Source organism: Neurospora tetrasperma (assembly GCF_000213175.1).
Source record: "Neurospora tetrasperma FGSC 2508 unplaced genomic scaffold NEUTE1scaffold_5, whole genome shotgun sequence".
Classification (NCBI taxonomy): Eukaryota; Fungi; Ascomycota; class Sordariomycetes; order Sordariales; family Sordariaceae; genus Neurospora; species Neurospora tetrasperma.
The window spans coordinates 2,616,485-2,641,482 of NW_009799103.1; the positions used below are offsets into that span (position 1 = coordinate 2,616,485).

Consider the following 24,998-nt stretch of genomic DNA (forward strand, 5'->3'; position numbering starts at 1 on the left):
CCACCCAGAATCTGCAACGCTTCACGGTTGCTTCATCCCATGATCCAATCTTCTCGAACCCTTCCTTCTTCAGCTTCCACCCGACTTTCTGGTCTACACTAGTGTACTTTCCATAGCTAGACACTAAGTCGAGTCGGTGGTGGCAACTTTTCTGTGCTCTTGATCCTTGTGTTTACATCCCTTCAGTCTTCTCTCCTTACATAGCCTATTTGCTCGGCACTCGATACTACACCAACCGTGCCTTGCTTGTCGATTCTCCTGCCGATCACGCCGACTCTAATTCCACGTACAGCGGGCCTCGTTTCAGGAAAAAGCGTCCTGCCAGTCACTCCCTTTCCCCGACGTTGATCCAACTGGCCACCCTTACCTGACCCATCCCACATTGTGAGAAGACCCGGCCGTTCAGGTACTTCGGCTCCCAGCACTCGGCAGGCTATATTTCTTGGCCTACGAAGCTTCGCTTGACATTTTGTCCCGAACCTCGTCCTACCAGCGCAACGCATCCTGTCTCTCCCCCGCCACGGGACCGAAGAGAGCCACGCCAGCGTCGATACCCGTCTTGCTGTGCGACACACCCAGCAAGCGGCGAATACTTGTTTGACATCTCGACCTCGCTTGCCCAGCTTGTGTCATCCCATGTCCTCCCTCTCGACCTAGAATCTCGACAAACCCGCCGAACATTGCGTCCCGACCGAGCATTACAATCGTGCCATCAAGGTAGATGGGGGCTTCTAAACGCTTCTCCATCTCCTCTTCGCCATAATGATACCACGACCAACATTTTTGTTGCGGTACATCCTACCCGCCATCGCCATTATACTATGTCTCTTCTACCTTAGCAGTACCGACAACGTACTGCCTAGTGTTGACGTCGCCGCCCCCCCAAGGCAAGGCACAATAACCGGAGAGAAGCCCGTGGGAGTACCCCAAGGGAATGGCAATACTGAAGAGCTCATCATCGATCACACATCACCGCCCCCCGCTGATAAGCCTCCCTCCAACGAGCCTCCCGTTCATAACACTCCTGCCAACAACTCTCCTGCCGACGCGACCCCCACCACCACCACCACCACCCCGCCTGCCACCTCCAACACCGCACCTGCATCTTCTGACGAGGGTTCTTTGGAATGGAAGCCTGCCGACTTCGCTACCGGTGACCACCCCATCGACGCTCGCGTCCGAGCTGCCGAGAAGGAGTTCAGTGACAGACTAGCAAAGCAGACACACACGCTCGCTGACGCTGCTGCCGCTTACCGTGAACGTCGCGGCCGCCACCCCCCACCCGGCTTCGACAAATGGTACGAATTCGCCAAGGAAAAAGATGCTATTATTGTCGAAGACTTTTGGGATCAGATCTACCACGATTTGGAGCCTTTCTGGGCACTCAAGCCAGCCCGTATCCGTCATGATGCCTATGACTTTGAGATGCGCATTTCCGTCCGTGACGGTCAGGCCTCGAGTGGGAGCGACTGGTTCTGGACAAAGATTTGGCTGGATTTGATCAAAACCATCCAACACTTGGTTCCTGATCTGGACATTGCCCTCAATGCCATGGATGAACCCCGCATGGTGGTGCCCTGGGAAAAGATTGATGAGTTCATGACAGCGGCGCACAAGACAAGGACCATGAAAGATGCCGCGATTGTGGTCGAGAAGTACCCAAAGTTGCCCAATCTTGAGATAAACCCTGCTGAGGACGAAGTTACGCCCAAGAAGGTTTGGGAAGACAAAACCGGTATGTCCGCCAGCAGGCTCACACATCAGACACTGGATGGATCAATCTAACACATAGATGACAGGTATCCCAAGTTATTGGACCATCGCTCGTCGCGGCTGCCCCCCCGACAGTTTAGCCCGTACCTCCAGTCTCATGACCGATTTTGACCGCCGCCCGACCATCAACAACAACTTTGCCATTCCGCATACCGAGAAGGGATATGTCTCGAACTACACGTTGAGCACCCTAGTCTGTCACCAGCCTGATCTTCAGGGACTCAATGGTATCTTTGTCGAGCCTCTTTCTATTTCTGCTACCGATACGCTGTTCCCCATGTTCGGCGGCTCCAAGCTGGCCGTCAATAATGAGATTCTCCTCCCTGCACCCATGTACTGGAATGAAGAGGAGCGTTTCATGGGCGAAGAGGGTGCTGACGTGCCCTGGGCTGAGAAGAAGGATGCCGTAGTCTGGCGTGGTGTCGCCACGGGAGGAAAGAACCGCGAGAACAACTGGCGCGCCTTCCAGCGCCACCGCTTCGTGGCCATGAACAACGCCACTAAGCTCGAGCGCGCAGTCTCATGGACTGAGCTCCCAGAGAACTTCGACTTGCCCCCGTCCGAATATGGCCTCAAGGCCCAACAGGATGGCAAGCTGGGCGATTGGGTCAAGGGATGGTCTAACGTTAGTTTCGTTGACCTCTTCTGCACCCCCGCGCCTGAAAAGGGCCTCGGATGCAACTACACCGACCCGCACTACACTGTCACGCCGGGCATGAAGATGGCGGCCCAGTTTTACTACAAGTACCTTCCCGACATTGACGGCAACTCCTTCTCGGGCAGATACCTTGGCTTCCTGAGGTCAACATCTCTACCCATCAAGGCCACTGTCTGGAGGGAGTGGCACGACAGTCGTTTGACTGCCTGGAAGCACTTTGTCCCCATGGATAACCGGTATAGCGACTGGTTTGGCATCATGGAGTATTTTGTTGGTTATGGTGACAAGGTCAAGGGCCATGACCAGGTTGCCGAGGCCATTGCTATGGCTGGAAAGGAGTGGGCCGACAAGGCGCTCCGGAAGGAGGACATGCAAGTTTATGTCCTTAGATTGCTGCTCGAGTACGCCCGTTTATCAGCCGATGATAGAGAAATCATGGGTTGGGTTGGTGACCTGATGGGTAGCAGCGGCGCCAAGACTGCTGGTGCCGCCAGTTCGAAGCAACAATAGGAGGCAGCTGAGGTTGATATGGATGCTCGAGTTGGAATTTAAGTGTAGCTGTTACTTCCTCTTATCAGCCTTTCTTTTGGAATATGCCTCCTACAGCCCAGATACTTGGGCCCTTTTGCGGAAGAGAGATGGAGCGCCTCTGTATACTATAATGAGTCATGTGGTCGTCATGTTGAAGTTCACTTCCCAAGGTAGTTAGATTTGTTCGTGGGCAAAAAAAATGTTTTAGTAGGTTAATCAAGCAGATCAGGGTCTTCGGTCGATTATACGCTGTCATCAGTGTTTGGGTACATGTCGAACCAGCAGTTCGCGCGGACGTCGAAACGATCTCTGCCCCTGACCAATTCTAAGCAGCCGTGGCATTTATATGTAGCGGGCCGAATGTGTTTTTCACATTTCCCCAAACATGTCGGTTCCGAATAGACCACCGAAAGATCGCCGAATGTCTTGAGGTCACCGAAAAACCGAACGACAATGTTCACCGACCGAGTGTTTGTAAGCGGGATGATTAGTCAGCCCAGTCGACCTTGGACCTATTGCTGTGTTATACGATGAAGCGTGGGGAGTTAATGCCGCGCTGATGAACGAAAGGAGTGGAGATACCGAGGTTCCCGATTCAAGAAGCTGAAGAGGCAAAGGGCTGCGGTATGATGTTGTTCCCGCTGGTGAACATTGTCACGAACTTGCAACACGATTTGAACCCTTGTTGGCGACTTAATATGCAATATACTCCCTACTATGTCCGTTAACGCCGTCCAGCTTCAATTCAACCCCAACCCTCGAGTGCATTGGCCCCTCAACTCCCCCAAGACGCCGAGCTGAACGAAGTTGACTTGCCGTCTGACAACCACATCCGTATAAGCAAGTAAGCTAGCTGTATCGTGGAGGTTGAAAAGAAGCGGAATTGTGAGATATAAGGTTTTAATCATAGAATTTCTTTTGTGAGAAGCTGAGAATTAAGCTACGAAAGTCTGGTGGGCCTAACAATTGATTTCCACTTGCGGGCGAAAAAGTGAAGTTCTGGGCCCTGCGTTATGATTTGGGGTACAGTATAGTGCATGCGGGGTTTGTATGGGTCCCGCCCGCGAGGAGCACTAACACCGAGACATCCTAACCGGGACTTCCGTTTTTGGGCTGTCCTGGTATATACTATTTATTATACACACCTGGTATATATTGAAGCTGATCCCCATCACCATACATCTTGATCTTATATCCTTAACTCGACAATCTCTCCTTCTTCCTTCCATCTTGATATATTACCAGACTATCTTGAATAACCCATCTTAAAATACATAATTACATAGTCATCCATCACAATGGCCGCCCCCGCTACCTCCGGCCTCAAATACGCCTCCAAACTCGCCGGCCAGCGCGTCCTCATCCTCGGCGGCACCTCTGGCATTGGCTTCGCCGTCTCCGAAGCCTCTCTCGAAGCCGGTCTGCTCGTGACCGTCTCCTCTTCCTCCTCCTCCAAACTCTCCACAGCCCTGGACCGTCTCCGCTCCTCCCCCGCCTACGTGCCCTCCTCCACCTCTGTAGCTGAGGGCGGCGTCCCTCGCCTTACCGGCTTCACCTGCGACCTCTCGAACCCTTCCACCGTCGAGGCCAACCTCACGCAACTGCTCGACCAAGCCACCTTGGAAGGCCGGCACAAGTTCGACCATGTCGTCTTCACCGCGGGCGACGCGCTGGCCTTGACGCCCATCGGGCAGATCACCCCCGAGGGTTACGTGAGGGCCTCCGCCGTGCGCTTCACGGCGCCCCTGATCCTGTCCAAGCTTTTGTCTACGGAAAAGTACTTCAACCACTCGGTCTACAGCAGCATCACCTTCACGAGCGGCACCAACTCGGAGAAACCCGCCCCTGGATGGAGCGTGGTAGCGGGCGTGTGCGGCGCGATCGAGGGACTGGCGAGAGGCCTGGCGGTGGACTTGAAGCCTACGAGGGTCAATCTGGTCAGCCCCGGCGCGGTGAAGACGGAGTTGTTCAGTGCGTTTGGCGAAGGGGAGCAGTTGGAGCAGCTGCTGGATGGGTTCAAGAAGCAGACGCTGACGGGGACGGTGGGCACGCCCGAGGACGTGGCGGAGGCGTATATTTATCTCATGAGGGACCGCTATGTTACGGGGAGGTGCTTGGGCACGGATGGAGGGAGGCTTTTGGCTTGAGTTGGAAGGAGTTGAGAAGGGTTTGGCGATGGAGGAGAACGGGGGCTTGTCTTAAGCTTTCGTTTTGTATTTCTGGTGCATTACACTAAACTTTTCATATTTTCCCGTCGTAATCATTGCCATCATGTCCGTATCCGAATCCAAACCTCGTATCCATCGTCATGCCACCTCCAGTTCTTATGTATCGAGCGCCCGAGGAAACACAAACGTGTACAAGAAAAAAATACCACCATAGCTCGCTCGCGTCATAACAAAAACATCCCAGACCTCCTTTTCACACACCTGGCTTACCTCCCTCCCCCTTACCTTCTATCATCAGCAAAAACCTGATAAGCAATAACCATAATCCACACCAAAAACACCGTCCCGACCAGTGCAAACGAGAAAACCGCATACCAACTCTGGCAAATACTCCTCTGCTCCAGCCAGGCGAGGGTGACAAGATTCTGGCCCGTCGGCTGCGGGTCGGCGCCAAAGACAAACAAATTGCAATTCGAATTGACGCTGCCGTTAGGACCCCAGAGCTGCACGCTGATGACGATCAGTCCCACCAGCCAGAGGACGAACAGGATAAAGCCGCCAATCATGACGATGGACGGAAGCAAGCGACGCTGGAAGATGAGGGCGAGGAGAAAAGCGATAAAGAGGATCGTGAGAGACGAGACGGTGATGAAGTAGGGGAAGTACCTGGTTACCTATGTTAGTGGTGGTTTGGGATGGGCGTGTTAAATGAAAAGAGGGAGGGAGGGAGGAAAGCTTGACAGCAAACGTACCATGGTACAGGTAGCAAGAGGATGTTTTGCACATCAATAAACGTCGCAAATACGCCGATAATGGTGCAAGCCGCAATAAGCATAACGAGCATCCACACGTTGAGCTGGATGGCTGGCCAGTGGTACTTGTGTACTCGCTCGACGCCGACGCCGCCGTCGCCGCCAATGCCGCGGGAGCGGTCGTAGACGAGTGAATCGCTCGTTACTGTTGATGCCATGGTTGGCGAAAGGCTGGGCTCGCTGATGATTTTTTTTTTTGGAATGACGGCCTTGGAGTTGAATGAGAATTGAGTCTGGGGACCGACGACTGATAGAGGGAGTTGGATGGGTTGTCGACTGAATGTGAAGATGTTGGTTCACTTCGAGCTTTCTCCCTCAACAATGCTGGTAACCTTGGACGTCAAGATCTTTTTTCTTGAACCTTTTCCGTGGTCGCCAGCCTGGAACCCCTCGATACTAGACAGTAACCACCCAACTGCCGCGGTGGTTGCACGCCCTGAGGATGATTCTCCAACTTCCAAACGGACTCCCTTCCTGAGACACTCGGACTTCTCGCTGCACAGCACCACCTGCCAGACTTCAGCTTCCAGCTCTTCTGTAGAGATCTTTCCGCAAGGGGCCAGCCAGGCGTTTGTGGTCAATGTCTAGACCCGGAGGCGCACAACCAATTCTCACGTCGTATCAATGCACTCTTGACTTTGTCGATGTGTAAACGCGCGACAGCTTTGCTTTAAGATGCCTCTGTAGCGTAATTCCGTGAAATCGAGGCTGTTGTTAGCCCTCAACTACAGTTGAGAACTGGGCTTGGCAACCGGTGCAGATGATGACAAGATCCGACTTGTAAAAGTTAATCAATCAGACGATTGTCGTTGAAGTAACAGAATATTGTCTCTGGTATAGAAGATGGTATATCCATCAATTAGAACACAGCTATTGTTGAAGTTGTCGACGATGGTGTTGCTGTTGTTGTCCTGTAAGTCTGGGACCTTGCAGCCTGCCTGGTACGACAGTGGGGTAGAAATCGAAACTTGCTACGGCCGGTTTCCCGTGGCTGGGAGACTTTAGCGAGCCGAACGACAACTAAATTGAGCGGGCTGGGAGGTGATAGAAACGGACATCATTGTTGGCCTGCATCCATGACACATAATATTTCAGATATACATGATATATGCAGCTATGAAACCTTTCCACCGACCTCAGTCCCCAGGTTCGTCTGTCTGTCGAAACTCGAAAGTGATCACTGAGTTGTCAAGGACTCCATCGTTCGGAACAGCGGCAGGGCAGCGCCGTGACAGCGGACGGGAACGGTGATCTCGGCGCTTAGGTAAAAGAGGCTTGGCTTGGCTCCCGTCTCCGTCTGGAGGGGCAGCGTTATCGATAATGAAGGACCACAACAGCACACTCCCCTCCGTCCGATCTTTGAGGTGAGTGGGATGAGACGCGCCATTGCAGCGAGGAACTGAAGATAACCCCCCGCCTCAGTGCTGTTACCTTTTCGCACACTCGTCGGTGGATTTTCAGACATGTTATTTCGGCGCAGGAGCCCGAACACTGCAGTGACGGCGCCGTTGACATGCTGCTAAAAATGGTGCGGTGCCGGACCGAAGAGTCCGATGTCGGCCATCTGCGAGTTAATGTCTGTGCAACAGAATTGGGGGTGTGGGATGCAACTAAAGAAACTGCAATAGGTTCTTGTTCAAAGACAGGCAACGACAGAGATGGAGCCAACAAAGTAGAAGCGCAAATAAAAGTTCTTTTGCGTTTCAAAGGGGATCGATGTATGCTCTCCATGATCAGAGGCATCAGATCCCGGGCTGACCTCCAAAGACCAGGCCCGCAAGAAAGCCGTCTATGTACAGGCTAGCTCTTGAGAAAGAAATAAAAAAAGACAAAAATATTCCCCCAATGGTATCCTAAAACACCTGACGTCCCATCCCATATCTATAGGAGACATCATTATGCTGCCGTTATTTGTCCTGTTATGTCGTATATGTAAAAATAAAAAACGCCGCGTTGCGGCGGCCTCCCTGTGTTGGGCCCTTCGTCTGCCCCCCTTCTCTTCTTCATCCCCCAGATTGACTACCCTTTGGATAGGGTGTCACTCATAGAAGGCTTTCGCCTAGAGCGCACCTGACCAAGGAGCAACCAGCGCGAACAGTCTCGTGTGCGCCAACGTCGTTGGGAGCCGCCAAGGTAGGGTTGACCTCGACAAGATCGACAGCGACAAGGCTTCCCGTTTCGTGCACGCACTCGCAGATGAAGTCGCCCTCGCGGAGAGTGAGACCGCCGCGGACCGGGGTTCCCGTGGAGGGAGCCCACATGGGATCGAGCGCATCGACGTCGAACGAAAGGTGGATGGGGGTGTCGTTGCCGATGTGGCCGAGGGCCATCTCCATGACGCGACCGATGCCGTGCCTGATACGAAAGGGGTAATGATTAGCAAGATGCTCCGGGCATACTCATGTCATTCGCCGGGGAGTAGGCTTACTTGTCAATGTCGTGCATGCTGAACGCCTTGATTCCGTTCTCCCTGAGGATGCGCTTCTCACCCGGGTCGACATCGCGGAGGCCAATGTAGACCAGCTTCTTGACACTGAGGAGGTGGTCGGGCTTCAACCAGCCAAAGAACTCCTCCTTGTCCTCGCTCGCCAAGCCAGTGAGGAAGCTGACGGGCATGCCGTGGATGTTGCCGCTGCCGCTGGTCTCGGGGGTGTTGATGTCGGCGTGGGCATCGACCCAGATCACGGCAATCTCGCGTCCCAGGCGCTCCTTGATGGCCTTGGCCGAGCCGGCAATGGTGCCAATGGCAATGCTGTGGTCACCACCGAGAGTGAGAACCAGGCGACCCTCCTTGGCGTGCGAGTGGACCTGCTCGGCAATGCGCTTGGTCACGTTGGAGACGGCGCGCGGGTTCTTCATGTTGCGGTGAGGCGGGTCCTCCTTGGGAACGAGGTCAGTGTAGAGGTGCACCTCGTCATCGCCGTGCAGCTTGTAGCCGAGCTCTTCGCGGAGCTGGGTGAGAAGGCCGGACTCGATGAGGGCGGAGGGGGCGGCGTCGACACCAGGCTTGCACTGGAATTTTGGTCATGTCAATGGATGCCAAACGCGGCAGAAAAACAAGAAAAGAAAAAAAAGAGCATCACATACCTGGCCGCCGGAGAAGCCTACGGCAACAATGCCGAGGTCCCTTGGCTGGGAGAGAAACTTGGACTCGATTGGGGAAGACATGCCGAAAGTGTTGCCTGGTTTTTGGATCATTGGTGCCTTTGCGGACGAGGGAGCAGCTATATAAGCCGCTGCGTGGTTATCGACGAGGGAGGGAGACATTAGCAAAGAAGGAATGGTGCCGAGAGGTAGGGTAGCAGTGGGGGTAGACGAGGGCTAGAGCTAGTGATGCAACCAAAGAGATCTCACAAGACCAAGATCGGAAGAAGGCTAGTGTAGTGTAGTACGTAGTAGGTGTTACAAAGAGAATGAGAAGTTGTTGAGTGAGGAGAGAAGAAGGAAGAGAAATAAAATCAGATAGAAAAAGAAAAGAGAAATAGTTTTTCTCTGAAACCCACGCCATGACATATTCACCTACCTTCCCGACCTCTCCATCCCAGCAAGGAAGTTTCGACATGCCTAGATTCCCACCGCTCATGCCCCGGTACTGGTCTCGGCGTGAACGGATCCGAATCACGGACCACGGATCACTTTATCCTCATCCCGCCCCGAGGAGGGATGGACTCCGTTCCCAAGGCTCCAACAAGTCGGAAATGACGGCTATTGCCGGTACTATCCGACAATACCCTGGCATTTTTGCATCTTGTCTCACCGAGCCGAAGAGCAGATCTGGGCATCTGGCAGTGGAAGAAGGTGAGGGTAGGATTCAGTATTACGTACGGTGATCTTGGCCATGTGTCAAGGCCGCCAATAAGAGGGTCCTGATGGCGCCTCCTTGCTTGAGGGCCGACGAGGGGTTGATCAGAGAGTGGAGGGGCATACTGTTTGACAACAAAGAAATTCGAAGCAAAGCTTGTCAGCCGAGTCAGCTTTGTGGCAGCGATCGCGAGGGATCAGCCCGGCCAAGCAGAGGAGGTGGTTGGAGACGTAGAGTCTGTGGAGGAGCATTCCCGCCAGTGACATCGAGGGTCAAGGCCCATCGTCTCATGGCTGCCACAGGCCCGAGTGGAGGTTATCTGAAGTTCTAGAAAACTTCCATTCTCCATTTTTGTCAATTTCTGACTCAAAGCGGCGGGCCAGATAACTCGACTGTGCGCCATGATAAATCACCATTGTGGATAGATTGTAACCAATAAGGGCCATGACGCCTTCGGCGGCTCAACCACAAGCGTTCGCCTTCTCCTTCTCGCAATATAGAACGTCCTCCAACTACCCTTCAAGAAAGAAGAGAGGGGGAGAGAGAAGGAAACGAAGGCAGATACAGACCACTCGGGGCCAAAGCAGGAGATAGATTGTCTAGAAAGGTTAATTCCGAGAGCCAAGAAAATTATGGTAAGAGACGGGAGGTATAGTTGGAGGTATGGTAACAGGAGCAGGAAACTCAAAGGACCGAAAAGTAAGAACCGAGGGCTTCGACAAGGACCTTTCTATCCTCTTGTTGTCGTCAATTGAAACGATGACTTGTAGCGAAGACTTCAGTTGGTACACGAATAGTAGGTAGTTGCCGTCGCACGAAGTTGATGCCAGGTTTGGGGTTTTGGCTTCTGGGCTTCAGCCTATGCGCCTACACAGCCAACTTAGCGTGGCACACAGTCGATTTATCCAACCCGCATGGCAGAACACGAACAGTCCAATTGACCGCCCGGGCCACACCCCGGTCTGTTAGACGATGGTTTCGGGCACAAAAAAACCTCTACCCAGGATGCAGGCATTTGCCATGACGCCTCCGACGACAGGACCGGAAGTCGGCATGCTCAAGTTACTGCTCAGGTTCTGTGGAGGGGTTTCTGTTAGTGCGAGATCGGTGTTTGCTGTGTTGGATGCGCTCGTGCGGTAGCGATTAAGCTCACGCTACGCCTGTCTCACAGCTATGTACCTCTATGTACTTCCCTCGGTATCCTTGTCGCTTGTCGCTGTCTTGGGGGAAACTTCTACAAGTCGCGTCACACGAGATGGAAGACAGATGTCCGCTTCTTTTCCCACCGTAGTTATCAGATGATCAGATAAAAATTGCTTATGGAGATGGCCGAGAGTAAGATCCCGGGATGTCGAGCAACCTCTGGCTTCCCATGAATCCATGATGCTCCGGATGTTCTGCTGTACACAGTAGATATGCGGGATATAATTCCATCAAAGAGGTGACCGGGTGAACGAGGAAGCGTCGTCACTGCTCGTCCTTTAACGGCAGTTCCTCCGACCGATGCTTGCTGTCGGTCCCATTTCCACGCCGCCAGAATCGGTCCAACGTCGGCAAAACAAATTCATTGCAAGTCGAAGTCTGATGAATGAGTTCTTCTTCTTCTTCTTCTTCTTCCTCCTCTTTTTAACTGCGAATTCTACCGCCAAAAGAACGTCCTTCATTCTGTCATGATCTTGGATATTGCGGGCTAGATGAGGATTTTGTTTGTCCAGAAGTGCCATACGAGCAGTACAGCTGTTCCTTTGAAAGCTCTGGGAATTCAAATGACTCTCTCGCCTCTTTCCGTGCGTCTTCTTTTCTTTCTTTTCTTTACAGAAAGGGGCGATGTGGATTACGGTGCTTACTACAGTCCCTCATGTCTGTTTTGTTGCGCTTCGATTGCTTTTCTTGGAGCTCAAGGGCTGGACAATTGAAGCCATACCTAGCTGGTTGTTCTGATGATTCATTAGCATCGTAATGCCAGTGTGGGATGCGAGAGAAAGAACATGTTGACACACAATAGTCTCTCTCCGTGTGCCATATGGAGTCGCAGATGAGTATGTCAGACACACACCATTCAACGTGAACATCCTATACTCTGAAGATTAATCACCATGTCATGGTCAGCTGGAGATGGTCTGTTAAACTTCAGAGTGATCTGATCTGGGTGCACAGCCCGAACAAAAAGAAGGCGGAATGTCAGGCACGCCTGCCATTCATTGCCCGACACGGAGAGTCCAAATCAACCGAATCCAGAAAGATGCTCAAATTTCAAAAACAAAGATTGAAACAAAACATGGCCCATGGTTGACCACATCCGAATTCAGTACACTGGAAACACCCTGACGGGACAGGATGCTATTCGCCAGTACAAAACCGTCTGCTTACCAAACATGGACATCCCCAACGGTAGTACCCGTCGTAGCACTCGTAGCAGCTACATGTTGAAGGGAAAAGAAAAGGTTCTTCAATCACTTGTGGTACCGCAGTGCTTTGAAGCGCACAATGCGAGACTCATCTAACTATATACTGAACTCTATAGCCCTGAGTTTGGCGTATTCAGCAATATGGGATACGCTTTGTTTTTGGTTTAGACATTCTCAAGAACCTCATGGTGGTGGTGTCTTTGTTAGTGTGACTCTGTGACCCGTGAGTTCAGGTTGGGGTGGGTGGAGTGCACGGTCCAACCACGCGACCGGACCGCGTGAATCGTCCGCCCACCCAATTCGTTGGTTGCATGAGGACAACTCCGTCATACTGGACTCCAGACCATCATCTCCCGCTGTGAGCTACTGGTTGCACGGACGATCACAAGTGGTGTACCTCTCCATCAACAAAATAATGAATCTTCCTTGTTGTTCACAATCCAGCCAAACTCGCTGCGATAAAAGCCGTGACGACACGCGACATATCCAATCCTACCTTCGTAGCCAGACTGATCTTACTTACCTCGAGGTCCCCCTACAGCTGGCAGCTACAGTACAGTCCCCGTGTAATCTACTGCAACCCCTTACGAACCCCGGCCTGGCTGGTAGGTACCTCCCGTCTACACTACTAGGTAGGTAGCGGGAGGTCATAACATCGACAGCCACCAGCTCACAAATGGCAAGGTACTTCCTGCCAGGCAATCTATTAGACCATTTCCAGGTACATGGACCTGCAGTCCAACCTCTCCACTCAACAAACGCCTACTATCCCCCAAAAAAGACCACACTACAGATTGGGGATAGTGATACGGGATTTCGACTTTCTGGAACATCTCTCTTCAATTTACCTCTTACACTAGTAGTGTACTTGCTACGATTTATGACATCTCGACTTAACTCGACACCTTAACTTTTACTAATTCTAACCTCATAATCGCGGATGTAGTCCGCTAATACCTCGATTTCCGGACGACGCGACCATCAGCACGGCGACGACTCCCAGGACGACAGCACGGCGATTGACGCAGATACGGGATAAGGGAGGAGCCCCTTAAAACAACCGCAGCGCAATTGCGCTTAGTCCAACGCGATCCAGCACCGTCACCCTACCTCTAGGGCTGGCTGAAACCCAGGCCGGGAGCATACGGGGAGGTAGCTGAGGACTGAGGTGATAATCATGGAGGAAGAAGTCCCGGAGCGCGGAGGCCGTCGGTCGCGGCCATCCACAGCGACAAATCCCGATAGCAATGCCGACCTTCAACCTTCGACGCGAACGAATGGCGGCAGCAACAACAACAAGAACAACAACAACAACAACAACACCAACAACCGCCCCTATCCCTCGCCCGCAACCTCAACTACAAGTCCGGGTACATCGCTAAGACCCGATGACATACGGCCCCTGCACGCCGCCAACTCTGCTTCCTCCCTTTTAGCAGTTCCCGAAACCAGCTATTTGGAAGGGCCGAGCATTGAGTTGAGGCAGTCTGATTCGCAAGCCGAAATTGCCGTCCATCAACACCTAAACGAGATCGAATCCAGCTTTTCCGCCCCTATTTCACCCTTTCCGACTTCAGACAGAGGCATCGACGTTACCTATGACCTCTTCGACTCCGCGTCCAGAGAAGCTGCACCTGCCGGGCCGACAGCGACCGCTGCACCTGCGACGCCTCCTCCACCCCCACCAGCGCATGCCGACGCACGATTACAAACAGAGAGAGACACCCAAGAATCAAGGCCCGAGTCCGAAAATGACTCGGACGACGACACACAACATCTCCCCCAAAGCCGCTCCAAAATGCGTGTAGCCACAGTCGAGGATGCCGACAAGACCACCATACAGAGGTCCCACAACGAAGAGGAAGACGGCGGAAGTGGGGAGGAGAGCCAGAGCAGAGAGGACGAGCTGAACAAAGCCCACGAGCAGCAAGCCGCGGACACATCAATGACAAGTAACACAACTTCGTCTCTAGAAGCCTTCTCTCCATCTCCCCCAACTGCTGCGGCTGCCGCGACGACAACATCTCGCGTCGTCTCGCAACCGAGCCTGGGCCGACAAGTTGATGACTATGACGGGAATGGGTTGTCCCACGAGCAAGAGCACCAGGACGACTCTGACGAGTCTGACTATTGGCACGAAACTCCCACCAAACCACGGTCGACCCCCGGAAACAATTCGAAGCTGCAGCATGCACCCTCCACCCAAAGCGCCAGGAAATTCCTTGCGAGAGAGAACCTGACCCCGGAAAAGACTCCTGAGCCGGCTCCCAAGCAGCCGGAGAGTAGAAAGCAGGGCCAAGAGCAACGACCGAAGGACCACCAGCAGCCTCTGAAAGCAGAGAGAAGCGAGCTTCCCCAGCGCCCCAAGTACCTTAAGAGAGGTCAGGCTGGACAGCGTGGTTCCGTGTCATCCTATGCTAGTGATCCAGACCCCGACAGCGATCATACGATTGGTTTGGAAACAGACTACGCGCTGCATTCCGGAGGTGCGTCTTCCTCGACAGAAAGACCGCGAGACACGAACGGCCTCACGCGGACTACCAGTCTGGGCAGTTTCGCTAGTGGCTATGAAGACCCAGATCCCTCGGGACCCATTTCTGGACTCACTCCTCTCGACGAAGCTTACAATGCCATCTCTCCCGAACCGGCGGTCATGCGCCAGCTTCGGGATCAAGAAGATGACGGGGTGCGAACACCCAAACCCCGCAAGACGCCCCCTCCACTAGCCGCCCCATCTGACACGGTTCTCGCCCGGCATGTTAGAGATGTGCAGGTGCCTGAGTCTCTGGCGAAAGAGTACAGGGCGAAGACAGGTCTGACGACGCCATCAAAATCCCTCAACCTCGCCGATCTTAAGAGTCCCGACAAGCTGGGCGCTTCGGTGGTTCCGACTCGCGCTAGCGGAAGGAGCTTGACTCTAAAAGAGCAAAGTAGCACCATTGAGCGATTGAGCAAAGAGAACTTTGACTTGAAACTCAAGGTCATGTTTTTGAGTGATCGCCTGGACAAGCTCTCTGAAGAGGGTATTAAGGAAATGATCTCGGAGAACGTGGAGCTCAAAACTGGGCTAGCCGTGTTGCAAAGGGACAACAAGATGCTACGTAAAAGGGTCAAGGAGTTGGAGAAGCAAGTCAAGGATGAGGATGAGCGGCCAGGTACTGCCCGCAGCGATCAGTCAGATGAGGAGAATGCTGCCTTTAATCAAGAGGTACAAGAAGAGTTGATGTACCTCAGGGATCAGCTGGAAGAGCACATGGTCGAGATTGAGAGGCTCCGGAATGAAAATCTTCACAAAGAGGCGGAAAAGAGGCGAATGGCGGAAATGGTTCGCACCCTCAGCGAAAAGACGGGCGAAAGGTTCGGCGGAGACTTGGATCGGCAAGAAGAGGCCGACGTTTACAAGGATCTGCTCGAGCAAGAGACGGCGAGGAGGGAGCAGAGTGACGAGGACAACCGAAAGCTGCGTGAAGAAATCTTTCGCCTCAAGCAGGAGCTGGCGATGCAGCCGAACGGCAACGGGCCATACCAACAACAACAGCAAGGTTCCAACATGTCATACCTCAGCCGAAGGTCCCGCGAGCAGGGGAGCGCTTCCAGTCGGCCTACCACTTCATTTTCAGCTGATCAGGACGTTGCCAGCTCGGCTACCACTCTGATTGAAGAACTCCGTCGAGAAAGCGAACAGTTGCGCCACGAAAATGCCGAACTTCGTCGTGAAGTAGGCGCACAGACGTCGATGTTGACTTCTCGAAACCGTGAGAAGGAACGTCTGTACCAAGAAATCGAGGATTTGAAAATGGCACAGCGTCGCGGTGGCCCTGCTCCGTCTACCATTGACAGTCTCTTGGAGAGGTCAGCATCCCGTGCCGGTGCCCATGAGAGGTCACACTCGAGAGCTAGTGGCAGAACGGGCATGACGGGACTAGACGACGCCGACCGCGAAGAGCTCGAGAACAAGATATCTCAGATGAGGGATAAGAACAACGAACTTCGTCTTCAAAACCAAGATCTGGAGCGCGAGCTGGCGGCCTGTATGGAGGACTTTGAGATGCTCTGCGAAGCGAAGAAGCAGGCCGAAGAGCTTTCCCATTCCCTGCAAGATGACCTGGAGGCAGCAATGCAGGATCTTGTCGCTCTGCAGGCCGAGCGTGACGAGGCACTTCAAGAACACGCGAACCTCGAACAAGAGTTCGAAGCTTTGCGCAAAGAAGCCCAAGAGGAGATCGATGCGCTGGAAGGTGAATCAGATCTCCGTAGTGCTGAGATTGAGCGCCTCCAACTTGATCTGAATGATCGTAACGAGAATTTCGAAGCGTTGCAGGAGGAGATGCGCAAGATGAGCGATGCCCTTGTTCGCCTGGAGGATGAGCAGGAAGCCAAGCACAAACGGATACAAACACTTGAACAAGAGCTGAATGATGCCAACAGAGAACTGGAGGAGCTCGAATTCAAGCTTCTTGAGGCAAACGACAAGGCCAACCGTCTGTCAGTCCAGCAAGAGTCAAGCCAAGGGGAGATTGCCTTCTTGCGGGAAGAACAGGAGAACGACAAGATCCGGATTGGTGATCTGGAAGCGGCACTGGCGAATTCCGAGCAAGGTGTGCGTGATGAAAAAGACCGAGTCAGAGAGCTGGAGAACCGGCTGGCCCAGGAGAGGAGGCAACGAGAGATTGTTGCAAACAGGGAGAAGGAGGAGGTACAGCAGTTCATCAACGAGCTCAACAAGGAAGCAACAGCAGCCAAGGATGAAGCCCGACGACTGCGCAAGAGCCTGACAAGCAGGGAGGTCGAGGCTACAGAGTGGAAGGAGAGGCTCTTGGAGCTGGAGAACAACCTTCGCGAGGCTCTAGGTGACCTGAATGGGACCAGGTCTAGCCTTCTCAAGGTAAGCAGTCATCTAACTGCGTTGCAACCTGGACTGCAAACTAACAAGCACGACAGTCTATTGCCAAGCTCCAAATGGACCTCGAAAAAGCTGTCCGCGACCTTGACACCACCAAGGCGTCACTGGCTGAAAAGGACCGCATCATCAAGCAGCGTGACGCTCTTCTTGAATCCCATGCTCTCGAGTCCCGCAAGGTTGGTGAGATGCTCGATAAGGAGCGTCAAGCTCATCGGAACACCAAAAACCAGTTTGAGACGTTCCAGAAGACGCACCAGCATGTTACGCGCACACTCTCTCAATCGGAGGCGCGCATTGCCGAGTTGGAAGCTGGCAAAGCCCAAGACAAGAAACGCATCGCTCAGCTCGAGGCCACCTACAAAGAGCAGCTTACCGAACGCAACACGCTGCTCCTCAACCTCTGGACCAGGCTATCTAGTCTCTGTGGCAGCGATTGGGCTCACAACAACAGTCTCATCAATGGCCGCGCTCTACCTAGCCTGGAGTCGGTCGCCACCATGTTCCCTGGCTTCAGCAAGAACCTCTTGGCTGCGGTCAAGACTCTGGAAACCATGGTCAGTAGCTTCCAGACCAAGGTGAAATCGGTAGAACGTGACCTGTGGAGAGAATATCAGGCACTGGAAAGCCACCTGGAGATGCGAGCCAAGAAGATGGATCGTCTGGAGCACATTGTGCGCAACAGCATCGCAGCCGGCACCACAGGCAACGGCGTCTTAACCGCTGCTGAAGCGCAGGGCAGGCTGGCCCGGCTGGAAGAAGCCTACAGGCAGCTCAAGGTGGAAAACCACACTCTTCGAACAGCAGCCGAAGTTCGTGCTAGAGCCGCGTATGCTGCTGCCCATCCTTCTCGGGGAGGAGGAGACCGTCACCAACAAAGCCCCAGTCCCCTGCCGTCTGCAGGGCCAAGGGACAGGGAAGGCATGCCCAGTGACAGAATGTCTATTTACAGCCAAGTCGACGCCAGAAAAGGCGGCAGTAGCAGGCCGAGTTCTATCGCCATACCCCAGCGATCAGCGAGTAGTAGTCGCAGGTCCATGATCAATGACATGGACGGCCACAACGACGATGTTTTACTACCGGGATCGTCTCAACCGCCCCTGTCTCGAGTACAGAGTACCCAATCGCAGCAGAGTCACCAGCACCAGTACCAGCACCCCCAAGTGCAATCCCAAGCCTCCTACACTGGCCCCGGTGGTGGAGGTGGGGGGATTCAAACGTCAAGCGAAAGGGGAGTCGCCCCTTTTTCCGGTCCGGGGTCAACAAGTAGTACCAACAACCCTGCTACGCCTGGTATGTTCTCCCAAAGCGGAGGCGCAGGTGGAGGAGGGGGGTCAACGACGAGCACCGACAACAAGTGGATGCTCCGCCTAAGAGACCTGGAGTACAAGCTGAAGGCGGAGAGGGAAGGGAGAATCTTGGACCGTAACGAGGCGCTCAAGAGGATCAGTACGAGCGAGTCGGAGAATCTGGCGCTGAGAGAGAATCTGGAGAGGGAGAAGAGGAGGAAGCGTGAGAGTGTCCAGAGTTTAAGCGGCGGCGGGGCTGGGGGAATGGGCAACGGAATGGGCAACGGCGAAAGGGGATCCTAGATGGTATGGACCGTAGCCGGGGCTTCCTTTAGGGCGGGAGCCAGATAATGATATTCCACAGCAGCCCTAATAGGATATGGAAGCATATTAGATGTTGCTGGTTACGCTGGCTCTGAACCTGTTGTGTTTGTTCATCAGTTTGCGGACAGGGAAGTAAGTTGGTTGGTGTTGAAGACGTACAAGTAGAGTTGTGAAGGAGAGAGGTTGTAGGTCCGTTGTTAGTTTTTTTCTTTCTTTTCGGTCATCACCTATTATTGTTCACTATTTTGTGGTTTGGCCATGGGTCGATTGGTCGGGTCTAGACAATTGGTATGGAGACAGGCATTGTCACTACTACCACTATTACTACCCCTTTTCCTTAGTGAATAGTGTTGTTGTTTTTATGGATTGACTGCCAGCTTATACCAGTCCCCGGGCCCGTGTTTTTTATTCCTTGCTTGGTCAGCAGCATATGAATATTTTGTGATGGCATCCTATGTGACTTTGATAGGCAAACATCGATACCTCCGTTCTGTTAGTAAATATGATACGGCAGTCATCATGAAGAATTCAGAGACATTTCATCCCTGTGTCTCTGAAATATGTGTGTAATGGTGTGTACAGTACCAGTAACTGTTAAGTGATACAAAGAAATGGCCATGGCCATAGAGGTACTCACTGATTTGCACGGTACTTACGCTAAGATACCGGACCTGCATGAATGAATGCCGCTGTGACGTCGGGTCAGCTTCTACCGACGATAAGCCTTATCAATGAGCGGTATACAAGGGCAGAAATAATTGTCGCAGCTGGTTGCATGGGAAAAGTAAACGTGATTCTTACGGGGCAATTCAACTATCCAGTGTAACATAACATCAACTTCGAAATACCTACATACCACCCACCAGCAGACAGACAGGAGCACGGCAGCGCCATCTCAACGTCTCATCCTCCCCGTCTCTCCTCTTACTTCTTCTCGTTCTTATATCATCGGCAAACCCGTTCCGTTCCGGACAACCCCGACCCCCCGCCGTCCTCTCCCGTCCACGACCGATGCTCTCCAGGGTGCGCAACAATGCTGTGCGCCGCAACCTCGGCCTGGGCCAAGCGCCATGTATATCGTCCATAATTACAACCGTCACATGCCCGAGTACCGCTAGCCTATCGGCCAATTCCCGCGTACAACAATGGCACGCGCAAAGGACATACCGGTCCACACAAGCTCTCAAAGCTAAGAAGCCTTCTGCCGGCCAGATGATGCGGGAAGCCATGGGAATCCTCCAGTCAGTCGGAGCTGCAGACCAAACACCAGAAGCAAAACCCAAGAGGACGAGGACGCGCAAAGCAAAGACGGCTGAGGAGCACGTTGTAAATCAAGACGAAACCGCAGAACCGAAACCAACGCGGCGCAAGAAGGCTGCTGACAGTGCCGAGGATGGAGAAGAAGCAAAAGTTGAAAACAAAGAGCCCAAGAAAAAGAGGGCAGGGCGGCCACGTATACACATTCCCGAACCCGATAGTGCCGAGGCCTTGAAGCTGGCAGCGAAGCAGGCAAAACGAGAAGCTGCAGCAGCAGCGAAGAAAAGGCCCTCATTAAAACCCGCCAAAATAACGAGGAGCGATGAGCAAAGCATGCTGCGACCTTGTGTTGACCCCATGCAAGAGCGACTATACGACACCGAGCTTTGGAGCTGGCTCGATTATGGGCGCACGTCCAAGAAGGGACTGGCACCCGCACCCATTAGGAAATACGATCGAACCCGAGTCCACGTCACTAGCGAGAAGATGGTTGACGATGTCCTCGATTTCATGAAGCCCACCTTGACGCGCCACCAGGGCTGCGACATCATCGATCTGAACCCCGGAGCTGGCGTCTGGAGCACCAAGCTGAACGACCTGCTCAAGCCTCGCACCCACCTGCTGCTCGAACCAGACGCGGGCTTCTACGAACCCATGCTTGAACCGTTGCTTGCCCGAGACGGTAGCAAACTAATAGCCAAGGACGGCCTCGTCTGGGCGGAGCTATTGTCGGTACTCACGCCCGAGTACCTACCGCACCAGAAAGAGCACCAGTACTCGGCCGACGACGTACCCGAACGGAACGACACCCTCCTGGTCACCGCCAACCTTGGCTCCTACCCCAAGAGAAGATACTCGAGCTTCGCGAGCGCCACGGCCATGATCCTATACCAGTTCAACCACGCCATCCGCAGCGGTGCCCTCTTCCAGAAATACGGTCTGGTACGCATGCTGCTCTGGCTCGACGACGAGGACAAGGCCGCCATTCTCCCGCGCATGGCTCAGCGTCGCCGCCGTGTGGCCGTCGACGCCGAACTCAATTGTGAATCCATCACGCACGTGGCGGGCCCCGATTACTCCGACATCGATCCATCGAAGCGTCTCTGGTTTAGTCGTGACATCAACATCGACCGCAGCAGCGCCCTGGCAGCCTTGCAGCGTATGCGCGAAGCCGGGATCCAGACCCCCACCGGGCGCGAGACCAAGCTCCTCCGCGAGGTCTCGCAAAATCCCGACAGCGTAGTCGCCGCCGGCGAGACGCCCATCACGTACGACTTCCGTCACCAGGCCGAATATGAAGAGCTCTTGAAAGACTTTGAAAAGGGCAAGATCGCCCTCGCCTCGGAAGAATACAAGGCCATGATCCGCATGCGCATCCAAATCGACTCGGCAAATAAGCGCTTCAGCAATGTCCACAGCAACATGGTGAATTTCCACCGGCTCGTGGACGAATGGCGACTTGCCAAGGCGGCCAATGACGACAAGGAAATCGCATCCATCATGGAACGGTACAAGGAATGGGAAAAGTCCTTCATTGCCCTGGGCTCGACCGCCTGCGGCGACTGGTTCGTCCAGCGCGACAACCTACACCTGTGGAAGCAGAAGAGCATGCACTGGGACCGCAGGGCCATCGAGCCGCTCGTGATTCAGAGTGACGAGTTTTTCCCGCATGTGCCGCTTTCCTTGCTCGATATCCAGCCCAAGGCCGCGCACAAGGTGTTGCGGTCCATGGGCCCCAACTCGGATCGGAGTGGTGACATGGCGGAAGTGCTGATGCGCAGCATCATGGCGTATACCAACTCGTCCATGAGCAAGGTGCTGGATCGTTTGGCGCCCGGAGCGAGCGAGTTTGTGTATCCCATGTGTAAGAGCCTGGTGGATCCGGATCAGGGCGGTGTGCCCTTTCCCGGAGCCGCCGAGATCACGGTGCGGGGGATGAGCGCGTGGCAGTTTGAGGATGTGTTGGAGCAGTGGATGAAGTGGTCCTTCAGACCACCGTTGCAGGATTTGATCAGTCAGTTGTCGGATGAGTATGTGGAAGCCGAAGGGGAGGAAGGGAAGTTTGGGGGCGTTAGTCCGGAATTTTAGAGATATCGGGGCTGTCTGGGGGGGAACCTACTATCAGATACGCTTGGGAGAAGTGAGATTTGGGACGTGATATGAGCTTGTGCAGTGAGAAGGAACAGCAGAAGAAGAATAGCGGCTGCTTCCATGCTGGCTTTGTTGGAGCTAGAGGACAAAACATTTATATAGGTAGACACTAAGGCGGCAGGCGATTACATAAAGATCATGTTGCTGTACGATATAAGGATGAGAAAATGATTTTTGATGTAAATGAAGATACCAAACTTGGGTGAAAATTTCATCTCTCATATTGTTGTTGTGTATCCTTTCAGTTGTACATTGACTCTAAGGCCTATGACACACCAAGTACCCTGGTACTAGGCCTTGTACAACTAATTCAGGGGCTTAATCACGAACTGGTCCAGTCTTGAACTGATAGACCGCAACCCAGAAGCCATGACTTGTATGAGCAGGCGCAACGGACAAGGGGAGGAGCTTCCCACGATCAAGCGGTCTCATATGAGCTTTTGATCTCGTTTTCTCCTAACCAGCGTATCTCTCCATACACAAGTGTGCTGCTTTACCATTACTTAAAAAAAAAACAGCTTTTGGGAATCGAAAATAGGTTCAACGTTTGGCATAAGTACGACTATCAATGCCAATTTCAGTCATAGTTTCCTGTTGCAAGTCGAGCCAGTAAGGCAGGCATACTGTTATCGAAAAATAGCTATTAACTCGTCTGGGCACACATACACACACACATACACACACACACACACACACACACCTCGCAAGATACTATACAAGAACACCCATCCAGGACTCCGATTTGCTCCCCGCTATTTCAAAATCCTATTTGCCTTGTTCGCTTCTTTTCATGTCCCATTCCCCACTAACGACGGGCCGCTGGGTCAGCAACTCAAACAAAAGCCCCTCGAATAACAACGTCCAGTACTGCTGCAAAAAAGAAGACCGTCCATGTGGGCATCTCCGTGGGCATCTCCGTGTTGCTCCCGCGGTCATCCTCATCATCCTCACTCTCGGGAAGAACGAGATCGACGAATGTGATGGCTGTTGTGGTGACGTAGAGGCTGTGGACTTCAGTCTCGTATCCTTCTTTGCTGTTGATGATGCTGCCGTTGCTCTTGTGATTTGTTGAGGCGGTTGGATAGGAGACCCCGATACCGGTGACTACGTTTGTGTTGGTAGGATCCTATGGGTGTGAGACTGAAGTCAGCCTTTTGAGCAGGCATGGAACGGAGGTATCGATGTTAAGTTGGGAGAAAGAGCTTGATAAGTGCAAGTATCTGCTTACTACTTGAGGTATCAGGGTTTGGACAGCTATATTGGGCTGGTCTCCCTTTGCGAGTGTGGTTCCCATAAGCCCCCCGCAGAGCAAAGCTGTGGTGGAATGTTGTAAAAATCTGGGGAAGCGCATTGCAGCCAAACTGTGGTGCTCACGGTAGGGTTCGATGGAGTGTGAGAGGGTGGTTGTTTGGAGGAAAAAGGAAGACTAAGACAAAACCCCAGAAAGACAGCTAAAATACGGTAACCCGCTGGTACTCAGGACACTATTGCAGCTTCCTACATTGTGGAAGGTGAACGCAGGGGACTAATTGGAATAGCAACGAAGGGGGCTTAGCCTGTCATATATTGACCGAAAAATATTTCAGGGGTGATTGGGAAAATGGCAGTGTCCAATGGTGCCAGGCGGTTTGCCTGTGAGGAGAGAAGGCAAACTGGGAAGTTGGGAAGCCGGTCAAAAATCTTGGAAGAGGACGGAAGTTTATGGCCTCACCTTGGGACAGGACTACGAGACTGCCAGACAGTGAACTCTCGAGCAATGCGTAACCCAGGCATGCCAAGTCTTTGCAGACTCTCTCATCCAGCAACATATCTGCTACAATCAGAGCTGGGATATTTCCGGGCAAAACTCATGATCTGTAGCATCGAGTCCGCTTAGAGTTGGCAAATAAGTGGCGGACTTGGTGGCAGCATGGCTCTGGCCCCAGCCAGCGACAGTGCCGTACTTGACAGCAGCAAGTCCGGTTGAACGTCGTAGATCGTGTGTCTACATCCCAGACAACTGCTGTTGTGTCTGCCAGGAATGAATGACACCGGACATGGGATGAAGTGAATGCTGGGCATCCAACAATATCGGCTTGTCGTGGGGTTCTCGAACATGGGATGCTGATGCCTTGCGTATCATGGAAATTCCCCAGCATGACCGGACCTGAATTATGCCGTGACCGGGCCTTCCCCAATTAGCAATACCAAGATGAACGCAGGGCAGGTACGGAAGATGCGCAGACTCCGCCCCAGGGCCGGGTAGCTACCCCGAGTCCTGGTGTAGTTTTCTCAAGCTGACAATGTCCCAACTCCGTCGATTGAATTTCAAGTAAGCCGCGATGAACCGACTTGCATCTTTGGACCTTGCCAAGCTCAAGAGTATATCGCCTCGCGATCTACGCATCACCTTCCGATGTGATACCATGATCCATCACACCCGATCCGAAGTCCTTCCGCAGAGACGAAGGAGTGCAAAGACTCCAGAACGGACAAAGCAAAGCAACCGCCGGATTATAACAGAAGCTTGAACTCCATCCGCAACTAATATATCTCGACCTTTACCACCCGCCGTCCGCCTTGAGTGCTTGAGTTACGTTGCGTCACAACTCACATCCCATCAGATTCACATGCCTCACTCGACGTCCGAAGCAAGCCACCAAACTTTTGGAAATGGCTTCTTCTGGAGTACGTGCGAGCGCCGTCTCCAACAACAAACAGGCGGTTAAACACCGCCCGGCTAGCTCAATCGGTAGAGCGTGAGACTCTTAATCTCAAGGTTGTGGGTTCGACCCCCACGTCGGGCTCAATTCCCGATGTTCAACAACATCTACATTTTTTTGGTTTTTTTTTCGTCTGTGCTTGAACCATGCATGCGCTCCATTGGCCTTTAGCTTTCATGCTTCCTTTTTCGTTTCATCCTTTCCCTTTTGTTGCCCCTTTCTC

General features: G+C 53.1%; 5 protein-coding genes across 5 annotated transcripts; 2 read left to right on the forward strand and 3 right to left on the reverse strand.

Annotated features, from left to right (window-relative positions):
* Positions 1 to 187: 187 nt before the first annotated feature.
* Positions 188 to 3,201, forward strand: NEUTE1DRAFT_86134 (uncharacterized protein; the record flags this gene model as incomplete). Its single annotated transcript, XM_009855132.1, has 2 exons — positions 188 to 1,739; positions 1,810 to 3,201. The coding sequence occupies 2 exons, from the start codon at positions 763 to 765 to the stop codon at positions 2,939 to 2,941; spliced, it is 2,109 nt and encodes a 702-aa protein (XP_009853434.1).
* Positions 3,202 to 4,751: 1,550 nt separating this feature from the next.
* NEUTE1DRAFT_131338 (uncharacterized protein) lies at positions 4,752 to 6,113 on the reverse strand (the record flags this gene model as incomplete). Its single annotated transcript, XM_009855133.1, has 2 exons — positions 4,752 to 5,796; positions 5,883 to 6,113. 2 exons carry the CDS (start codon positions 6,098 to 6,100, stop codon positions 5,412 to 5,414), a joined length of 603 nt encoding a protein of 200 aa, XP_009853435.1.
* A 1,871-nt stretch (positions 6,114 to 7,984) lies between these two features.
* Positions 7,985 to 9,110, reverse strand: NEUTE1DRAFT_47333 (arginase; the record flags this gene model as incomplete). The annotated part of the gene is made up of 3 exons (XM_009854474.1): positions 7,985 to 8,297; positions 8,371 to 8,954; positions 9,030 to 9,110. The coding sequence occupies 3 exons, from the start codon at positions 9,108 to 9,110 to the stop codon at positions 7,985 to 7,987; spliced, it is 978 nt and encodes a 325-aa protein (XP_009852776.1).
* A 4,219-nt stretch (positions 9,111 to 13,329) lies between these two features.
* On the forward strand, positions 13,330 to 22,517 carry NEUTE1DRAFT_131340 (uncharacterized protein; the record flags this gene model as incomplete). Its single annotated transcript, XM_009855134.1, has 7 exons — positions 13,330 to 17,037; positions 17,094 to 18,564; positions 18,736 to 18,797; positions 19,135 to 19,157; positions 19,532 to 21,992; positions 22,176 to 22,219; positions 22,388 to 22,517. 7 exons carry the CDS (start codon positions 13,330 to 13,332, stop codon positions 22,515 to 22,517), a joined length of 7,899 nt encoding a protein of 2,632 aa, XP_009853436.1.
* A 388-nt stretch (positions 22,518 to 22,905) lies between these two features.
* Positions 22,906 to 23,424, reverse strand: NEUTE1DRAFT_112139 (uncharacterized protein; the record flags this gene model as incomplete). The annotated part of the gene is made up of 2 exons (XM_009855135.1): positions 22,906 to 23,199; positions 23,302 to 23,424. The coding sequence occupies 2 exons, from the start codon at positions 23,422 to 23,424 to the stop codon at positions 22,906 to 22,908; spliced, it is 417 nt and encodes a 138-aa protein (XP_009853437.1).
* Positions 23,425 to 24,998: the final 1,574 nt, after the last annotated feature.